At 41.7% G+C, this 21,591-nt stretch overlaps 1 protein-coding gene across 7 annotated transcripts in view; it reads left to right on the top strand.

The window, feature by feature from the left end:
- Positions 1–21,591, top strand: part of UNC13D (unc-13 homolog D) — a 62,156-nt gene that overhangs the window by 7,387 nt on the left and 33,178 nt on the right. For 5 of the 7 annotated variants that reach the window (XM_081935771.1, XM_081935773.1, XM_081935769.1 and 2 more), the window contains 11 exons: positions 11,476–11,508; positions 13,666–13,773; positions 14,040–14,099; positions 14,328–14,394; positions 15,173–15,362; positions 17,015–17,059; positions 18,275–18,343; positions 18,508–18,577; positions 19,564–19,668; positions 20,927–21,019; positions 21,487–21,590. In XM_081935771.1, the coding sequence (XP_081791897.1) occupies positions 11,476–11,508; positions 13,666–13,773; positions 14,040–14,099; positions 14,328–14,394; positions 15,173–15,362; positions 17,015–17,059; positions 18,275–18,343; positions 18,508–18,577; positions 19,564–19,668; positions 20,927–21,019; positions 21,487–21,590 (944 nt within the window). Of the gene's footprint in view, positions 1–5,752; positions 5,870–7,466; positions 7,584–11,475; positions 11,509–13,665; positions 13,774–14,039; positions 14,100–14,327; positions 14,395–15,172; positions 15,363–17,014; positions 17,060–18,274; positions 18,344–18,507; positions 18,578–19,563; positions 19,669–20,926; positions 21,020–21,486; position 21,591 lie in introns of those variants that run through there. The other 2 variants (XM_081935767.1, XM_081935768.1) reach the window with 2 other exon arrangements.

The following is a 21,591-nucleotide window of genomic DNA, read 5'->3' as shown; positions in this document are numbered from 1 at the left end:
TGGCTCTGTTGGGTAGTTCTGTACACAGAAGATTGTAAGAATTGGTATCAAAGTTGCTCTAGGTACCTTATGGTTTGCTACTGATTGTTTAGAAATCTGGGCATAATGAAACTGAAGATCTATGTACTATTGGTTCCGCCCTCCCCAAAATGAATCAGGCATCTGAAATAAGGCCATTGGATGCAAAGCATGGATGCAAAGTGAGAAGCAAGAATGTTTTGCCTCTCTTACCAACATGGTGTAGTCCTTATCCTGGGCACGTACCGTACTTGTGCTTGATGAGACTAAAATGTCCAACTATGCTCTAATCATCATTTGTGATGTTTCATGTCCTAGAGCAGTGGCTGTTAAATTGGGGTAATTTGGGCATATCAGGGTAATGATGCAATTGCAATTGCTTGTTTGTGGGTCAAGGATCCAGTTTAAGATTGCTGCTGATGAAACAGTTTTTTCAATAACCAAATCTATTTTTTGTATAGGCCATCAAAGCGTTAATGTTTAAAAGAAAACTTCGTGCTATATTCTAATCTTCTTTGAAGGGAAAGGATTTGTATACTTGATATTTGAAACAATAGTAATTATGGGGCATGTGTTTGTTTTTCAAAGACAAACCAAGATGGCAACAACTAGAATTTCCAAATGCAACCCTTTAAATTGTATTAGCAACATATAAAGAACAGTTGCTGGAACTGGGTATGTCTACTCTAGACTGATGAAAAGAAGGACTGGGGGAGACATGATAGCAGTGTTCCAATATCTCAGGGGTTGCCACAAAGAAGAGGGACTCAAGCTATTCTCCTAAGCACTTGAGGGTAAGACAAGAAACAATGGGTGGAAACTAATCAAGGAGAGAAGCAACTTAGAACTAAGGGGAAATTTCCTGACAGTTAGAACAATTGATTATTGGAACAACTTGCCTCCAGAAGTTGTGAATGCTCCAACACTGGAAGTTTTAAAGAAGAGATTGGATAACCATTTGTCTGAAGTGGTTTCCTGCCTAAGCAGGAGGTTAGACTAGAAGACCTCCAAGGTCCCTTCCAACTCTGTTATTCTATGGTCAATGGTCTAAAGCAAAAGCCTAATAGGTAGTTGCCTCATGTCAAACAAGGCAGTCCCAGTTTGTTCTGGCTCAAGTAGGCAGCCTCTAGAACCGTGATGGCAAACCTATGGCACGCATGCCATAAGTGGCACGCAGAGCCCTCTTTGTGGGCACGCCACCCGTTGCCCCAACCGAGCTCCACCGTGGAAGTGCACACGCCTCCTGCCAGCCAGCTGGTCTCTGCTACGCATGCAGGGGCGCATGTGTGGGGCGCATGTGCGGGGGTTCCTTGTATTGCATTTTGGGAGTCCGCTCATGTGTGCGCCCTGTCCCCCATTTTGGGACTGGAAGGCCTCCTGCATCAACCTGGAAGCCAAAAGGGAGAGCTGGGAGGGGGCTTGCAAGGCTCCCTGTGCCCCATTTTGGGCCTGGAAAGCCTCCTGCATCAACCTGGTAGCCAAAAGTGGGTGAAGGGGGGCATGCACGCATGCGCGGGGGTGCATGTGCAGGGGATGGGGATGGGGGGGCATGCATGGAGGGCGCTCACATTGCATTTTGGGGTTACGCATGTGCACTTTGGCCACTCAGCACCAAAGCGGTTAGCCATCACTGCTCTAGAACTTGGAGGAAGACCCCTTTGGGGGTTACAGGGCCCTTCTGCCTCATGTTTGCTACATTTCTAATAGAGAATGAGTTGATTCTTAATAGAGATTTTGTTAAATCTACAATTCTATGGGTGGTTGTTATTTCCTTCTTCTCTCTCTACTCTTTGACATCCCATCATGTGGAATCTTAAGTGCCATATTGTAAAGTCCACAGGAGAGGAGGATATGGAGGAAACTCACCTGCCAAAGAGAGGATGGTCATAGAGCTGAGATGCCTCAGGCAGGACATGTTTCCTCATCTGTTTTTGTAGGTGGCTTGATTGACGTTATGTTATGGTAGATGATGCCAGTGTGCACCCTCCACCAAAGGCTTAGCTTTAATTATCTGGCCCAAGGCCTCCAGTCAGCTGTCTTTCCAGATTTGCATGAACATCTTCTTTTTTTAAAAAAATCCTCTTTATTTATTATCACATTTATAATTATGGCTGAGTCCATCAGTCGTGAGGTATAGGTCCTATAAGTTTAATACCTTTGTTTTCTCTGAGCTAAAGGCCATTTACAAGAGTTTCCCCTTCCGTTCACACACTGCAATGACCTTGGATCAGGGGTGGGTTCCTGCCAGTTCTAACATCTTCTATAGAAGAGGTTCCACAAATCTACAGTGCCGTTTAGAACCGGTTCCAGCTCCCTCCCCCCGCCCATCCACACATCATCAAGATGAAGAGCGAGAGGAGGAATTCTGGGAGTTGAGGTCCACAAGTCTTAAAGCTGTCAAGTTTGAACACCCCTGGGGTTTTTCTTTTCTAAAGGGTTAGGGGTGCGAGGGTCTTGTAACTTGACAGCTTTAAGACTTGCATGCTTCAAATGCCAGAGTTTCTGAGCCAACATTTTGGTTGCTAAGCAAGAGCTTTGTTAAGTGAGTTTCACCACATTTTACAAGTTGGCCACGCCCACCCAGTCACATGGCTGGCAAGCCACTCCCACCTGGTCACATGGCTGGCAAGCCACTCCCACAAAGCAGGACACACCCACAGAAGAGATTCTAAAAAAGTTTGAACCCACCACTGCCTTGGATGTAGGTTGGATTAAGAGAGTCACCTTGGTGAGCTTTATAATTGAATAAGACGTTGAACCTGGATTCTCTCAGTCCAAATCCAGAACCCTCATTACTACACTGAACATGGGGGTACCTCTTACATGCAGCTCTTATTTCTCCCAGACTTTCACGGCATTTGTTTCCAGCTACATACTAATAGCAATCACCACCAAGGATCCCTGTTCATCTTTGGCAGGGCTTTCTGGTTGTTTGTTGAGCTTGGAGGTTATCTCCATCTCAGAACTGTGTGCTTAAGGAGAAAGAAAGAGCTCTAGCAGCCAACAAGACAAAATAGAAAAAAGAAATTCCCAAACCAAAGAAATAATGAGAGGAAAAGCAGCAGCCTTCCCAATCCAGTGGCCTCTAGATCAGTGATGGCTAACCTTTTTGTCATCGTGTGTCGAAAACATGCACGCACTCATAATGCAATGCGTGTGTGACCCCCTGCATTCCTCACCCGCCCGTGCACATGACCCCATATACGCTCCATGTACACCCACACATGCACAGATGACCCCCATATTCCCCCTGTATGCTCATTCACCCACCACATGCACACGTGACCCCATGCATGTGCACGCATCTCTCCCATGTGCTCCACCCCCCCACATGCGGCAGAGACCCAAAGACCAGCTGGCCAGCGGGAGGCATCCGCAGTGGAGCTGAGCTGGGGCAACGGCTTGCGTGCCCACAGAGAGGGCTCTCTGCATGCCATAAGTTCGCCATCACAGCTCTAATTGATTATAACTCCCAGCATTCCCAGCCAGCATGACTAGAATTGTTTGGTTGATACTGAACCTTGTTTGAGAAAAAGAACATCAATGCTAAAAGATCTTAGAGAACAACTGGAGGTGAAAGTATGCACTGTTGACAATGCAAGTGGATCTTTCTTTTCCTTTTAGCAGCCCTCAGAGGTCTGCTTGTTATGAAGGCTAAAAACTGACAGCTCCATTTCTTTTCATTTTGAGAGGAAAAAGGCATGGAAATGGTGGTGGATGCTTAAAATATGTGCCAGTTAAGAAAAACAAGGACTCCCTCCCTCCCCAGATCCTCCCAAATTCAGTGCAGTTTTGTATCCAGTGAGAAGGCAGCTTCTATTATTCAGTCTTGTCCCCCATGTTAACACTGGTCCTTGACCCCCCCCACCCCCAAAGCCTCTTTACTGGTGTTTTAAGCAAGACGAAATCAGATCTGAGATCTAAGTCGAAACATGTTGTTGTTTTTTCTTGGTGAAGAAAAGACAGACATGTTTGACCCTGTCTTGATCTGTTTCCGTTTCTGAGAGAATGTACTGGCTTGCCTTCTTGGAGGTCTGTTTCATATCAGTGCTTATCAGCGAAGCCTTTTCATGCCACAAGCAAGTTTATTTATTTATTTATTTATTTATTTATTTAATTTATCAGTCGCGCCCTCTCCACGAAGGGACTCGGGGCGACGTACAATCAAATATATAGGCATGTGGCATGGAGGAGGTAAATACATCAACATTTAACAATTCAAATAGAAATAAAAGCCACAAAGTTAAGATAAATAAATAACAATATAAATAAATAACAATATAGTTGCCTCATGCCAGGCCTGTCTGGAAAATAACTAGTCAGTTTTGCAATTGCCAGGGCCTAAAAAAATCCCACCCACCCCGTGGAAACCACCACAAAAAAACCGAATGCCCGTTACTGACCAAGGAGAGATTTAACCTAGAAAAAAGGAGGAACTTTCTGACAGTGAGAACAATCAACCAATGGAACAACTTTGCCTTCCGATGTTGTGGGGGCTTCATTACCTGAGACTTTTAAGAAGAGATTGGACTGCCATTTGTCAGAAATAGTGTAGGGTCTCCTGCTTGAGCGGGGGTGGGGGGAATGGACTAGATGACCTATAAGGTCCCTTCCAACTCTGTTAATCTGTCATATGTCAACTTCAACCTGGCCTTGGAGAAGAGCACCACGTTTATGGAACTTGCTGTGTGGAACTTGCTTTGCTCCTGAATTTTATTTCAAAGCTGAAGCCTTCTGTGGATTACATATGTTGGGTAATTAGTTTCAAGATAACAAAAACAGTAATACAAACCTGATGATGAATACATCACCCATAATGGATAAGGTATAAAAGATGCTTGGTCTGGTTAGCCTCTGGCACTGCTCTCTTAAAAGTCCATCGCTGTCATTTCTACTTGGGGCAACATGAGTGCAAATTTATATTAATCTGTTTAGAGCAGTGATTTTCAACCTTGGCAACTTTATGATGTATGGACTTCAACTCCCAGAATTCCCTAGCCAGCATGGTTGAGAAACAGTGGTTTAGAGCAGAGGTGAAATCCAGCAGGTTCTGACAGGTTCTGGAGAACCAGTAGCGGAAATTTTGAGTAGAACCGGCAAATACCACCTCTGGCTGGTCCCAGAGTGGGGTGGGAATGGGGATTTTGCAGTATCCTTCCCCTGCCACGCCCACCAAGCCACACCCACAGGACCGGTAGCAAAAAAAAATTAATTTCGCCATTGGTTTAGACAGTTTGCATCAGTGGTGGGATTCAAACAATTTAACAACCGTTTCTCTGCCTTAATGATTTCTTCCAACAACCAGCTCACCAAACTGCTCAGAAAGTTAACAACCAGTTCTCCCGAAGTGGTGCGAACTGGCTGAATCCCACCACTGGTTTGCATGCAGATTTAGCTCCAGGGAGTTGTGACTGCAGAGAAGCCATCAGAGGAGGAGAGGTAATTTCATGCTGGCTGGGGAATTCTGGGAGTTGAAGTCCACAAGTCTTAAAGTTCCCAAGTTTGGACACCCCTGCTGTAGGGTATATTCAGCGTCGGGGCGAGAACTCAGTGTTTAGAGAACTGCAAGGTATAAGCTGGGGAAGAGAGCCCCGCTTCAATTTCCGTTTGTTGCTACAATGGTCAGAGTGATAAAAGAGTGTGGTTTCCTCTTCGGCATGTGAGAGCCAATGGGAACCGCCTCACGCTAGGAAAGACAGACTCCTGACTTGGTGGGTCAGCCTCTGTCTGAAAACGGGGCCATGTTCTGATGGCATCCTCCGCTCGGCTTACCCCTCCCCCAGTCCATCCCAGCATGGAGCCTGAGAGCGAGACCCCAATGATGGGAAACCCCCCAGAAGACAGCAAAAACGTAGGTGGTGGTTTTCCCTCCTTTCTCTTTCACATTCTGCTTTAATTCGAAAAGATGCTGAAACCTTTGGGAGTGCTGTTAGATACCATGAGAGTTATTAAGCTGCTTTCCTGATTTGACCTCTGAAATGGAGTAGAAAAGTCTTCTGTGCTCATGACTTGCCAAAGGCTGAGAACAGAATGAGGACCTGCTCCAGCACTGTAGCCTTGCTAGTTCCTATCTAGAGAGGGACTTAATTTTTTTAGAAACAACATGCAAACTTGAATGTTAAAAATACGATCAATCCAGACAAGCATAGAAAAGAATAACAGAGCTGCAAACGACTTTGGGGGGTCTTCTAGCCAACCCCCTGTTCGAGCAGGAGATCCTAATACCATCTCAGGCAAATGGTTGTCCAGTCTCTTCTCAAAAACTTCCAGTGTTGGAGCACCCACAACTTCTAGAAGCAACTTATTTCACTGATTAATTGTTCTGTCTCCTTAGTTCTAAGTGAGTTCTCTCCTTGACTAGTTTCCATCTGTTGCTTCTTGTTCTGCCTTCAGGTGCTTTGGAGAAGAGGGTTTTGCAGATTCAAACTCCGTTGTATTTTGCATTTATATTATTAACCACTATTTTCTGAGTGTGGAATTCCTCTGAGTAGCTAACTTCCTCTCCCAATGACTGATAAATACTTATTAACTGTCCAGGGCCTTGTCACTCTCACCTTAGTTTGCATATTGCTCTAAATCATAATTTAACTGTGATGCATCAAATAAACCATAAAGGGATTGGAGAGCATAGCTCTTAAGCAGTGAGCCATAATTTGGAAGCCACAGTAGTCAATTCACACAAAATAACTATAATCAAACCACATTCTATCTTTGTATGACATCTGAAGTTGTGTTCATCAAACAATTTGATGGTCAGCCTATCTGATCATCATTCTCTTAAACTACTGATTTCTGAGGTGGGAAATATAGAAATTGGAAGACTAGCTTTAATTCAACATTGGGCTTTTAACTATTATTCAGAAAGCAAAACATAATCTGGTAGGGCAGCAAGAGTCCATAATCTTCCTCTCAGCCCCCCCCCCTCTTAATTACAGAAGTAGTAAATGTGTGACTGCACTTTCTATCTTTTACATAATGTATGGCAAAGCCCACTCCACCCCCCCAAAAAAAAATCTCCTTCCTATTTTGAAACTATTTATTTTCCAACCTCCTGATAGCAATAGCTCATATTTTCCTGCAACACACTCAATTGTGTAAGTTTGCCTAAAATAAATCATCATTCATTATGGAGGCGATAAGGCACTTCTGCTTTTAAACAAAGTCACACTTAAAATCACACCTCAGTAGATTCCACAGAATGCCTCAAGATCTTTATAATATTGACTGTTAAAATAAAGAAACGTATTTGAAAACATTAAAAGGCTTTGGAGAAGGTAGGGAGCATATAGGGACGACAAAACCATTTTTTTCTAGTTCTGTCTCTTAAACTGAAAGTAGAAGTTAAGAGGACAGTTTCATCACTTGATTGCAATTGTAGATAATTAGTCCCCCACCCCAGTTGTTTTTTTAAAACCTGACTCATGTGAAAATGCAGTGTGAAATGCTGGAAAATGTAGTTCAGCTGCAGCTGACGGGACGAGGAGTCTACTTCCTACTTTAGCATGGAGTTTAAAAGGAACAAACTTTCCTTTAAAAAAAAAGCCCTCAAATCAGAGTCTGAGATGGTAAGTACTTGAAAGGGAGATGTCTAAGTAATTCCAGGACTGCTGCCTAGACTGGAAGATTAATGCATCTCAAAAAAGAAAGCCACTGCAACCCACTTGTTACCAAGATAACTATGTGGATTTATCCGTGTGGTCACCAAGAGCTAAGCTGGAAGTACTCTTAACTTTTTGAATTCTCCTCACTCAGTTAATCCTCATTCCCACCTTGTTTTGTAAATTTGGTGGTGTCAGAATATTATAGGTCTGGGGTGTCAAACTCATGGCCCTTGGGACGGATGCATCACGCACTGGCCACGCCCACCCTGGTTTAGCGAAGGGGAAAAAAGTCATGCTACATCACATGATGACAATCTGACGCCACAAGTTTGACACCCCTGTGATAGGTAGTCCTCACTCAATGGTGATAATTGGAAGGAAGGTAATTGGGACCAAAATTTCCATTGGTAAGTGATGTGGGAGTAAAGTGCAATGCCACGTGACCATCCGTGGTGGGGTTCAAATTTTTTTACTAACAGTTCTGTGGGCTCGGCTTGGTGGGCATGGCAGGAAAGGATACTGTAAAATCTCCATTTCCTCCCCGCTCCAGGGGAAGGTTATTGCAAAATCCCAGTCCCTCCTGATCAGCTGGGACTCGGGAGGCAGAGAGTAGATGGGAGCGGGGCCAGTCAGAGGTGGTATTTACCGGTTCTCCGAACTACTCAAAATTTCCACTACTGGTTCTCCAGAACTGGTCAGAACCTGCTGAATTCCATCTCTGGTGACCACCTCACTTAGCAATGACAATCCCAGCAGTCCTCTGTTGCCCTTATAAAGCAAATCAGCACAGATCAATAAGTGAGGCTCACTTGTGATCACAACTTCTGACTTCCTGTTGGCTTCTCTATTGACTTTGGTTGTGGGAAGCTCTCCGGGAAGGTTGGAAATCATGATCATGTGACATGGGGATACTGTGACAATAGTAATTTTGGGGATCAGTCATAACTATCATATGTACAATGCTGTCATAATTTCAAATGGCCACTGAATGAGTAGTCATTAAGCAAGGACTACCTGCAATAGTTACAAAATAAATTCTAACGCTGACTGTTGTGAGTATAGTGGGAAGTTTCTGCTTTTTCAGGAGTGGGGAGGACAAGTTTAGTGAAAACAGTGCTTGGGTTATTCTGCTATAAAAGAACACAAAATCCAGTATTATTTGCAGGACCCATTTTTGGAGGGGCCCATGTGCAGTTAATAGCTTTTTTAGTAGCAAGAGATTTGAAATGTCATGGGAGGCACATACCACACATGTTTGGTCCTATTAATTTTAAGAACACATTCTCAGGATTTCTTTTTATTAGTTTTCATAACTAAATACCAGCTCTTAAAGCTACTTGTTGTCGCTGACAATTCTTGTAGCTAAATGTACAGTATCATCTGTTCTGAGTGTGTGTGTGTGTTTATCTTTTGCCCAACAAGTTTACTCTGAAAGTTGGAGAAGGCAATGCAATGGATTATATTTGTAAATTCCACATCTTGTGAGTAGACCCTCATGGAAACTCTTCCCATTGTCAAATTGTCCTTCCCAATTAGCAATCATGCTGGCTAGAAAATCTCCGGGCAACATTTCCAGTGCATGCAAACTAAGGCTTAAAGCTCCTGCAATATTCATCTCTAGAACTTTTTGTCTGCTGATTATAAAAAGTGAAGTATTATTTTGTCTTGCAAAATAAATAATTATGATGTCTCAAAATCTTGCAGCTCTGACAGCAGTCTAGATCTGCCTTGGAATCACGACCTCTGGTTTTAACTGTCTGCTAAATATGGTTTATCATGAGGAATGAATTGCAAAACAGATGTAAAGGAAGAATAAATAATAAATGGAGTTAGTTTAAAACAGTGATCTTTTCTATTAAGAATTGGTGGGTTGAAAGGAAGACCATTGTTGTTGATCATCGAAAACAGATAAATTTAAAGAGCAAAATGTAGGTTGATGCTGTAGGGAGAGATATTATAGTGATGTTTTCTATTATGCAATTAAATTTCTTTGTTTACTAGTTCTGAATTCTCTTCTGAAAATTATATAATGCTGTTTATTCAGAAATGGAAAATGATGGTTATGCGTTTTTTTTTTTACTTGATGTATTCAAAGCATTTCTATGTTACTTTTCATTATGAACAGTCCTGAGCTATACATTCAGTATCATGGGATGTGAAATTTCAGAAGATTCAATTATTGAATCATATTGTTTACATTGAATTAGTGTAAAGAAAATAGCTGTTTGTCTGTTAGCAGTGGCTAAAATAGCTATGATGTGTTCAAAGCTGTTGAATTAGCTTTATATAAATGAATTAGCTGTATATAATATATATAGTATATTATACATGGTGTTCCTGAGGAGAAAGTTTTTAAGAATATGTTCCCCTAAGTACTTGTAGTACTTAAAAAGTACCTGGCATAATGCATTTTCTTCAATAATGTAATATAAATCTATAAAATGAAGCTTTGCTATTTTTGATATATCACTTTTAAAAATTAGTAAACACAAAATTAACTAAACATTCAAGAAACGTTGGATTGATTTTGTAAGGTGCCAGAGGTTTCCCTGAGCCAATAAGATGCCAAAGAGAATGAGACTCGAGAACAAGCTTGCAAAAAATATCAGCTTTTCTTTATGGCCATATCAAAAGCTGGGTGACAAAACTATATCCAAAACATGCAAACAAAACACATGTAAGGAACTGCCACACACTATGAGTGTGGCTTAGGGTATTGTATACATTTTACACAGATAGAAACAAAGTTTACCCAATCAGAGACAAAGGGTCGTTACAGAGGTGGGTTGCTCCTGATTTGGGCCAGATTGGGCAAACCAGTAGTGGTGGCAGCGGGAGGCTCCGCCCACCCGCCTGGATGCTTCTGTGCATGCACAGAAGTGTTGTGCGCACGAGTGAACCGGTAGTAAAAAATGGAAACCCACCACTAGTTCGTTACCAATGTGGTCTTTAAAGCATTCTTTGTTCAGGCCCCTGTCTCTGTCCAACTTATCTATGGAACTTTCCTATAGCTTTGTCTCCCTCCCCCTTGGCCAAGTTGTTTATTCGGCAGAATGCTTTCAGGATTTATGAGGCAGGAAAACTCCCTACTCTGGTTCCTTTATCTATGGGGCCTGATATTCCTAGGTAACAATTTCTTCTATATTTTCAAGAATGTGCCTAGCTTTGAAGCCAAGAATAGAAGCAAGACACAGCAGCGAGATAACAAACTTTGCACGAACGCCAACCAGTATTAAGGTTTCAATTTACTAAGCTAGAATTAGTTCCTAACTATTTCTGACAGTATAAAATAATATAAGCAGAAGCCAATAACAAAGCTTAATTCCTAATAAATGATTTCTAGCAGTATATCATATCAGAAACAAACAGCAAATATTGGTTTAATCTGCAACAATTATATAGTAGCATAAGCAATTCATAATAAAAGCAAATAGCCAGTATTGATTCATATACTCTTTCATTTTAAATTAATTTTAATATCATCCATCATTAAATCGGGTTCCTGGGTGAAATAAAATAAACACTTCTACCTCTACATGATAGATATGATACCATATGAATAAAACCAGCAAATAAAACCACAAAAACCATACAGAAGTGCTACCAATATTTTAATGGTTAAATAAACAATGCCTTAACCCAGTGTCTGAAAGCCAGCAATTGTGCAGTGTACAAATTGTTTGTAAAAGACTTCTCATTTACACCCACGCGGTGTCCTGCTGATAAGGGAGTGTGAACAGGTTGGTAATGGGAAGTGGTATTTCACCCTCTGCACCAAAAAACAACTACAGCCTAGGCGTGTTAAAAATGAATTTACAGCAGATCAAGTGAAATTGTTTTTTCTTTCTTTCTGCAGATGGATCTCTCCCATAAATTATCTAAGAGAGAGGTAAGAAACTCATTCATTAATGTCCATAAGGTGTATTCTGCTGGATCAGGGAAAAGATCCACAAGTTGTCCTTGACCTACAAAATTGAGCCCAAAATTTCCGTTGCTAAGCAAAGCAATTGTTAACTGTGAACTTTGCCTTTTAAGTGACTCTGGCTCTTCCCCTACTGACTTTGCTTGTTGGACATCAGCCAGGAAGGTTACACATGGTGATCACATGATCCCGGGATACTGCAACTGCCATAAATACAGGCCTGTTGCCGAATTCCCGAAATTTGATGATGTAACCATGGGGATGCTGCAATGGTTGTAAGTGTGAAAAGCACACTTCTGAAAAGTCAGAAGTCCTTGTTTTTCAGTGCCGTCATAATTTTGAACCGTCACTAAATCATTTTTAGTTCATATTCTCCCGGCAGTTTCACTGGGTGAGCTCCGAGGGAAAACATTTGATCGGAATTATTTGCTCATTTAGAAAAGAAAGGCTGTACTATATTGGAATCTTGAGAGTTTAGATCAGGGATGTCAAACTCAAGGCCCACGGCTTGTGGGGTGCTCAGATCTGGCCCGCAGGGCCACCCAGGAAACAGCAAATGACCGGCCCACGGTGCCTCTGCCGGTGAAAACGGCTCTGTTTTCAGCTGCGATAGCCTCCTGCAGTCCTCTGCCAATGAAAATGGAGTGGCCCTCCTGAACGCCATTTTCACTGGCAGAGCACTTGGGCCACCACAGGTGCCCCGATGTAAAAGATGTCGAGCTGGCCACACACACCCTGGCCACGCCCACCCTGATGCAACCCTTAATGAAATTGAGTTTGAGACCTCTGTTGTTTAGATGTTTAGATGTTCTGCACAAGCACCTTGTTCCACTATTGAAATGCAATATAAAGTCAACCAGTATTATTACAAAATTAGTCACAGATTGGTTCAATAAGCAGGCTCCCATTAAATGAGAAAATGAGTAGCTAGCAAGTATTATAGGCGATCTGATCTCTCAGGCACTCCCCTCCCATTCCTTTTTGCCTAATGACCTCGTACTGTATTTCTCCTCTCTGCTTTCTGCTGGGGAATTTAGAAAGCATATCAGGTTGGCTTGCTTCCTCCATTTGAGAGGAGTAAACATAGAGAATGTGTTTCCTCCTCTCTGTCTTTGGTGGACTCAATCAGCACAGAAGGCAACAACGCACACCACAATTGCATACTGTAAATGGAATCAAAAGCGTGAATACGATGGTCTTTTTTAATACATTCCTTCTTTTCAGCACAACTCATTAGAGGTACCCACATCACTGCTGAACACCGTCTTCCCAACAAATGAAAGAAGGCAGGGTATCTTATTAGTAGTTCAATTAATGATCTAGTAATCAAGTAGCTACCAAAAGTTGTCTTGTAGCACCTTGATTCCAAAAAGATTTCCCAATCTGGAAAATAAAATAAAAGAACTAGCGTTCAAAAAGCGGCAAATTAAATAGTTAACGATAGAAGAGAGAACCTTTTCCAGTCTACCTATCCATCTTTGCACACTTCACATGCTTCTCCCACCCTTCATTTCCTAACCTAAGTGTATTGGACTCTGATCAGCTACTTTTCATCCATCTTGCCACAGACTATTACTACAATTTAGAAGGCAAATTGAGGAGAAGTCTAACTTTCCTTGGGCGGCTCTTAGATTTTTATCCGTCAGGCATACTTTGAATTTCTGCTGAACTTTGGCACATCGTTGTTTTAGTCCATCTAGCCTGCTGTTGCACTCCTACAGGCTCCTGCTTTTAGATGGGTTCTTTCATTTATATCAGTGGTTCTCAACCTGTGGGTTGGGACCCCTTTGGGGGTCAAACGGCCCTTTCACAGGGGTCGCCTAAGACCATCGGAAAACACATATTTTTGATGGTCTTAGGAACCGAGACACAAATTTTATGGTTGGGGGTCACCACAACATGAGGAACTGTATTAAAGGGTCGCAGCATTGGGAATGTTGAGAACCACTGGTTTATATTCTTGTTTACTTATCTTCTTCCTTTCCTTCTTTTGTATAAATTTGTATTGCTTTTAAACTGTAAAAAGATATTTGCAAACTGTAAAATAGTTGGCAACCCTGCTAAGCCAAATTACGCTGATTTGATTCCGATCTGTTTTTAATTTTTGTCTCATTATTGTTGCAGCTCACCCTGCTGTACGAAGAGGTCCTCTACACCATTCTCCATTGGGTGGGCCAAGTGGAACAGAATCATGTTACTGATGCCGATGAGCTCTATGACTATGTGCAAAAGGTTGGGATAAAGAGCCAAATCCATCTATCTTATTATTCATCCCCAAGGCTTTGGGGCTACACTTAAGGCTACATTCTCTTCTTTCTTCTTCAGTGTATGTTTTCTCTCTCTCTCTCTCTCTCTCTCTCCCTCCCCCCCCCCAATGCTTAATTCCTTCTTAAAAGAAACTCAGGTTCTATTGTTGTTTGTTTTTACTTTAAAGGCTTTCCTATTTTATTGAAACCAAATTCTCACTCTGAACATTTCTTTTCTAATATCCAAATCAGGCCTTCAGTATTGATCCTGGAGAGCATCAAATTATATTACAGAGGGTCAAAGAGCTAGAGGTAAGATCTAACTCCAATTTCCCATTCCCCTGTAGGTTGTTATTGTGGAATTGTTCTATTTATTTACTTGCAAAAGGGTTTCCAAGCATGCTCTGTTGTTTATATTCCAGATTAATCTGAAGATTCACGTTATTATTATTCTTTATCATTAGCCTTTCCATTTTAATGATGCTATTCTGTTCACCTGCTAGCTAGGTCCTTATGTTAAGATCTCCTTTTGTTTTTCAGAAGCCAATATTTTGTCTTAAAGCCACTGTGAAACAAGCCAGAAATATTCTGGGTAAAGATGTTAGTGGTAAGTGCAAAAAACATACCACAGCTCAAATTTGGAGATCCGATAAGGAAGAGAAGGAGGGTGAAAGAGAGAGAAATTGACTGACTTTCTAATTCCGCGCAGAACTAGGACTATAGCAAAATATTTGGAAATGGCAATAATGCAAATTATGCCATTAAAACAACACTAATGAATATGAACTTTCATGTCTGGAGGAAGGAAGCTTTTCTACTTTTTACATTATCTTCTACAAATTGTTCTCACAAGGCAGCCAAATATTTTAGTGGAAGAGCATAAGAGAAAAGTTTACAGTTGGAAAGGTTGCTTATAGTCCTCCTGTTAATCCTAAACAGCACTTGGATTGGATTGATACCCTTTAAACCTTGGCTTGTTTTAATCATGATCCCTGAACATACTTTGCTGAGAAAATCATGACAGCTAAGTTCACACCGTACAATTTAGCCAAACTTTTGGTGCCTGAAATATTTAGAAGAGGCGGAGTGTAATTATCAGAAGAAAGGGGAAATAGATGATGATCGCCTAAATAAAAGAAGCCGTCTGTATGGTGTGGATTAATTGATGGCGGGAAACGAACGAAGCAAAATAATGCTACATTATTATTTTTCTTGGATTTTCAGGGCTAGTGGAAAATAAGGATCATGCACAGTATCAAGATTAATAGTAGAATGGGGAAAGAAACATTTAGAGGACCTCCTGCCATAATTCTGCTACTCGTTATGAAACCTTATCATAGTCCATGACACCCCTGCCTATTGTGAAGCTCCTTATTTGCTTTCAGGATTAAGTGATCCGTACTGCCTGCTAGGGATAGAAAGAAAAAAACAGGGCTCTTCATCCCATGGTTCCCATCAGCAGAACAAAAGGCGAGCTAAGGGTGTGGTGAAGAACCTGCTGCCAGAGGACCAAACCCATCGCACACAAGTCATCCATCAGACATTAAATCCAGTGTGGGATGAAACCTTCATTCTGTACGTCTCATCTCTTTGGCATATTTAATTTGTGTTGGCCTTAACAGGATATTGGACTTGTTAGAAAATCAAACTTAAAGATAATTTTAGGGCTAGAAAATGATAGTTTTCAGCAACCTAGTTTATATTCTAGAACCATGATGGTGAACCTTTGGCATGCGTGCCTGAAATGGCACATGGAGCCATGTCACCTGGCACGCGTGGCATTGCCTGTTCCTCTTCCAGGTTTCTGGTGTGCATGTGTGCACGACGATCAGCTGGCCTTCGTGCATGCGGCAGTGCCAGACTGGAAGAGCTGGTCTTCCGTTTTCTGGCATGAGCACGCGTGCCAGCCAGCTGGTTGTCACATGCCCATGCACGCCAGTTTCCAGAAGACTAGCTGGCCGGCGTGTATGTGCGCGCAGGAAACCAGAAGTTCATTTTCCAGCATGTGCACGCCGGTTCTAGAAAATGTAATACTATATCCAGAAAAGGCTCTTGGTTGGTTGTTGGGGGGAGAAAATAGCAAAGAGAGATAAACAGTTTGAAGCTGAAGACCCAGGAAGAGTTTACCATAAGGCAAATAATATCTGACAGCTTTCTTTACAGCCATGGCCTGAGAGAAGAGAGGGTTACAGTAGAGATATTGGAAAGGTGTCATCACAATGCTAGAACTCTTCCTGTACAATAGCCATTGATTTTAAACCTGCAATATGGGATGGCCTGAGAGCCTTCGGATCAGTGTTTTCAATCTTGACAACTTTAACTTCCCCGTGCTGGCTGGGGAATTCTGAGAATTGAAGTCCCTGTATCTTAAAGTTGCCATGGTTAAAAAATATTGCTCCAGATGAATTGGACAATAGCTCCACTTTCTGGGAGTCACAATTTAAGGTATCTAGAAAATGTAGTTTGGGGAAGTTTTGTATGTTTGTTTTTTAAGTCCAGCTGCTCCGTTGTCTAATTTTTTATTTCTGTCATTAGCTATGGAAGGGAATGGTGGACTGAGTACATGGTTCTCATTCATTCTTGTACATACAATTAGGTTCATAGTTGTCATTTCTATATGCCTGTTCATCAACTACCGTATTTTTTGGAGTATAAGATGCACCTTTTTCCCTCAAAAAAGAGGGAAATCTGGGTGTGTCTTATACACTGAATACAGCATTTTTGACCTCCCGAAACCCTTCCCCCTTCACCAAAATGGCCACTCATAGCCTTTAGGAGGCTTCCAGAGTGCTCCTGGGGGCTGGGAAGGGCAGAAATGAGCAAAAAATGGGCTGATTTTTACTCAATTTTGCCCCCCCCCAACCCCCCAGGAAAAAATGGGCCCATTTTCATGAAAAATGGGCCATTTTTGGGAGGTCGTCAGTGCAAAAACTTTTTTTAAAAAATTGCCTCTTCAAAATCTTAGTGCATCTTATACTCCATTGCCTCTTATGCTCCAAAAAATATGGTAGTTCTATCCAGTTCTGTTTTTCTTATCACTTAGCAGAAAAGGATCCTGATATACATATGTATGTAGTCCTTTTACATTGATAATTATTCCTGCTGGCATGTGAGAGTGAGTGGGTCCAGCTCCACCTTACCTCTCCATGCAGGCAAGGGGATTGGGTTCACTTTCTCACTCCAATGTTCCCTTGTATTAATTATGTTTTTTTAACGGTTTCTTCCAGGGAGTTTGAAGATATAGAAAATGCCGAATTCCAGCTAGATATGTGGTAAGCAGAAACTACTGGATTTCATTGTATCTCATTAGAATTTGAGAACAAGTGTCCCAAAGGAAATCAGAAAGGAGATCGATTCATTAGGCAAACACCGCCCAATGTAAAGAGGGGGTAGCAGCAGATCACTTAGGAATGACCAGAGTGGAGCATTTGCAGCCTGAGTTGCTTTCCAGTGCATGTGTGCGCCAGTGGTGGGATTCACTTACCTTTGCTACCGGTTCACAAATGTGAGCGCGCTTGAGAACGCGCATGCGCAGAAGGTTGCACATTACGTCGGGGTGGATGGGCGGAGCTTCCAGCAGCTGCCGCTACCGGTTCGCCCAAACTGGTAAGAACTGGCTGAATACCACCTCTGGTGTGCTCCCACAAGCCTATGGCCACAGCTGACGAAGGGGTTGGAAAGGATTCTAGCAGCCAGTCGCTGCCTTCTTTTCTCAGCTTGTTTAACGATTTGGACAAGATAAAGAATCTATAAACATAGTTTTAAGTTCACAGTGACGGGTTTGATATTTCATCCTGTAGCAGACTCAAAGCAAAACAATGTAGCTCCCTCCAACTGTCCATCATCTCCCAAACAAATATGCTTAATAGGAATAAATCCTTTTCTAAGTGGAACTTCGCACTATATTTCTTTCATGCTACGACCAAAATAAGGAAAAAGTAGTACGGAGCTACTTTTGTGCCTAGATGAACATTTAATATTCCTGGAGGCTAATGGCCACAAAATGAGTGAGGCCATCCCAGAGATAAGTGGAGCAACGGTTGTGAAAGAGCGGGCTCTTTTTATTTTTCTGTTATGTCAACTATAGTTTGTTTCCCCATCTGAAAATATCAAAGAACCGTGCTGTCGGTTTTCAAAAATTACTCAGAAGAAGACCTAAGGGCTTCAAAAAGGGGTAGGGAATTCAGGGGCTGCAAATTGTTCAACTTCATACATCTTTGAGGGGTTGGAGCCTCCTGAAAATAAGCAAAATAACAGGTTGGATCTCTCTTCTCCACTATTAGAAGAATTGCCAGCTTGGGAACAGATCATTTTGGAGAAGGTATATACTGTATCTAGGTGGCTTCTGAAAGTCAACCCCCACTTGATGGCACATACTGTAATCAGTTAATCAATCAATTGTTCTTCTTGCTTTGATTCATTTCTTTCTATTTCCTGAAGGTTTTGAAAAGGAGCATCAAGGCGTATTTGTATTTGCTTTCTTCTAGGGATTTTGATGCGGTTGAACCTGTACGGCACAAACTGGAAGAACTGAGTGACCTTCGTGGCCTGAAAAGGTTTGGGCTGATTATCAGCCTTTTGTATATCAAATTCTGTTAATTACATAATTCAGCTGATAAGACTAAACAAAATATTTAAATAAGGCAGCACATTCTTTTTCTCTTTGGTACATGAGAAATGTTCTCTCATCTTTGTCCTTGTTTTGCTTTTTCCTACTCAGAATTCTTAAAGACGCTCGGAAAAATAAAGGACAGGATGATTTCCTGGGGAATGTAGTCATTCATCTTCAGGTAAGAAGGGTAATAGCATGTTGTCAGAATAATGCTGGGACACACTGATGGACGGACAGACGGATACACACAACACACAAACACACACATCAACTTGATCTTGAGCAGATTAGTCTTTCTTTACGTGTGGTCTATCTTCTCCACTTAGCAGCGTAAATGCCATTAAATAAAAAGGTTAACTGAAATTTCAAGTGAGCCTTTTATCTGACTATGAAAGAACTTGGTAACAGAATATGTCACCTTGCTCTAAATCAGGGGTGTCCAAACTTGGGAACTTTAAGACTTGTGGACTTCAACTCCCAGAATTCCCCAGCCAGCATGAGTTGAAGTCCACAAGTCTTAAAGTTCCCAGGTTTGGACACCCCTGCTCTAAGTAAATCTGAGATTCCTTTTTCAAACACTAGACCTAATGAAAATGCTGTAAGAGAACTATAGATTTTTCTGGAATAATCCGAAAAATAATAAAGAGGCCTATTTTGCAGGCCTCCGCATGAATTTCTATTGTGGTCTCTGAGCAGAAGGCCAGGGTTTATGAGAACCTGACTGGCTCTATAAAGATCTGTAGCTATGCCAGCTACAAACTAATTCAAGAACATATTGATCTTTCCTAGACAGTTGCCATACAAATATCTTAGATTCCAGGTCTCACAGTTCCTAGCTAGCATCAGAATTCTGGAGTTGGTTCAATATATCTGGAGTGAATCAACCATTAGCATAACTGAGAGAGAGAAAAAAATGTTCCCGTGAAGCCATTAATTATTGCACTGAAATGTAATTGCTGTACAATGAGATAAGATAGGTGGATCCATTTGAGCACTTTCTCTTGCTTGCCCAACCTTCCAATTTCTCCATTAATTGAGACACTGCATTTCTATGATGAAAGTAGAGCCATTCCCTGAGCATGTAGTAGGAATGGAGAAATGGCACTTTCAAAAGTGATGTAGTTCATTACTTCTGAGCTAAGGCTTTTCACCTCGCTTGTGTAGGACCTGCATTGTCGGGAGGATCGCTGGTACAGGCTGGAACCTCGCACAGATACTTACCCCAACCGAGGGCACTGCCACCTGCAGTTTTTTTTGGTACACAAAAAGGTAGGGATAAGAGGAATCAATTTCCCATTGGGTATTTTATGAATTCTGATTTGAACAGTTTTGATTCCTTTAACTTTTTAAGACCCATTCAATATAGTTGCTGCAATCTTTGAGACAAGGCTGTCCTACCACTGAGATCTTTTTCTCTTGTGGTGATCTGGGTGGGAAGAAGGTCGTCTTCCCTTCTTCACAAAGGTAGAAGACAGTCAGATGTTCTAATTGGGGTTGTGTGTTACATTTTATGACTTTAAGAGCATATTAAAACTGTATGGATGAAAGGTTGACATGGATTTGTATCAGTGGTGGGATTCAAATTTTTTTACTCTGTGGTCATGGCTTGGTGGACGTTGTGTGGCTTGATGGACATGGCAGGGGAAGGATACTGTCAAATGTCCATTCCCTCCCCACTCCAGAGGAAGGATACTGTAAAATCTCAATTTCCTCCCGATCAGTTGGGACTCGGGAGACAGAGAATAGATGGGGGTGGGACCAGTCAAAGGTGCTAGTTGCCGGTTCTCCGAAGTACTCAAAATTTCCACTACCGGTTCTCCAGAACTGGTCAGAATCTGCTGAATACCACCTCTGATTTGTATCTTGCTTTAGCTTATGTTTTGTAAAACGATAAATATAATAAATCTTACACTAATACTTCTATTGTTGGAATTCAAGGTATTAATTATGACCTTTAAAGCGCTCCATGGCTTAGGCCCAGGGTACCTGCGAGACCACCTACTGCCACCAGTAGCCTCCCACCGTCCAGTACGAACCACAGGGTTGGCCTCTTCAGGGTGCCGTCAGCCAGACAGTGTCGGCTAGTGACCCCCAGGGGGAGAGCCTTCTCTGTGGGAGCGCCTTCCCTCTGGAATGAGCTGCCCCCGGAGCTTCGCATAATCCCTGACCTCCGGTCCTTCCGACGCGCCCTAAAAAGTTGGCTTTTCCAGCAAGCCGGCCTGGCCTGTTAATTTTAACTTATTTTAAATGTATTGTCTTTTAAATTTGGTTTGTTTTTTTGGATATGTATTTAATTTTTTTTTAAACTTTTGGGATGTGTGTTTTTTTAATCTTGTACGCCCCCCTGAGTCTTTTTGGAGAAGGGCGGCATATAAATCCAAACAAACAAACAAACAATGTTAGCATCCCATTTTTATAATTGTGAACATGTATGCATATGTATTATGTAAGGATGAAACCTGTTGGCAGAAATTCTAATATCTTCTGAAAACTGGATCAGTATATATATATATACATCTTATTTTAGAGAGCTACTTCGGCCAGCAAGACGCAGACAAGTTACAAAGTTCATCGGCAACTTCTTCAGCAGATTGTTTCGTATGAGATTCTTCAATACCAGGTAACTAGATAAACAAACTGATAAGTGGATTATGACAGAGTGACATATGTTCAGTTGTTCTCTGGAAAATAAATGGATTCCATATTGAAATCAGTTCAGCCGACCTGTTTGCTATTTTCAACTCTTCTCTCAAGTCAAGATACAAATTTGGTTTTTGAGCACAAGCTCTGCCCACAGTTGAAATCTTAGAAGAGTAATGGCAAAATTTCAGGGCTGCAAACTGATTCATATATCTAAAAGAAACTTTACTCTGAGGTGATGAAGTTGTATGTGTTCTATGGATGACCATTTAAAAATGCTTAGGTAAATGGGAATTGCATTTAACTAAGTTTCAGAAGAAAGAAAGACCTGAACATTATACGGGTAATTGTTATTTGCAAAACTGTGAAGCAATTGGATATGCTGCACCACCCACCCACCCCAATCTGATATCATAGAGAGCTATTCATTGTTCTCTTTCACTGCAGGCTGGCAGCACTTCCTGGGATGGAGAGTTAAGCAAACATGCCAGTACTATCCTGTATCTACATGCTACTCAGAAGGACATTTCAGATTTCCACCAAGACTTGGCG

The sequence above is a fragment of the Natrix helvetica genome (genome assembly GCF_964273705.1).
Source record: "Natrix helvetica genome assembly, chromosome: 1".
NCBI classification, from domain to species: domain Eukaryota; kingdom Metazoa; phylum Chordata; class Lepidosauria; order Squamata; family Natricidae; genus Natrix; species Natrix helvetica.
This window is presented reverse-complemented; position numbering and strand designations above follow the sequence as displayed.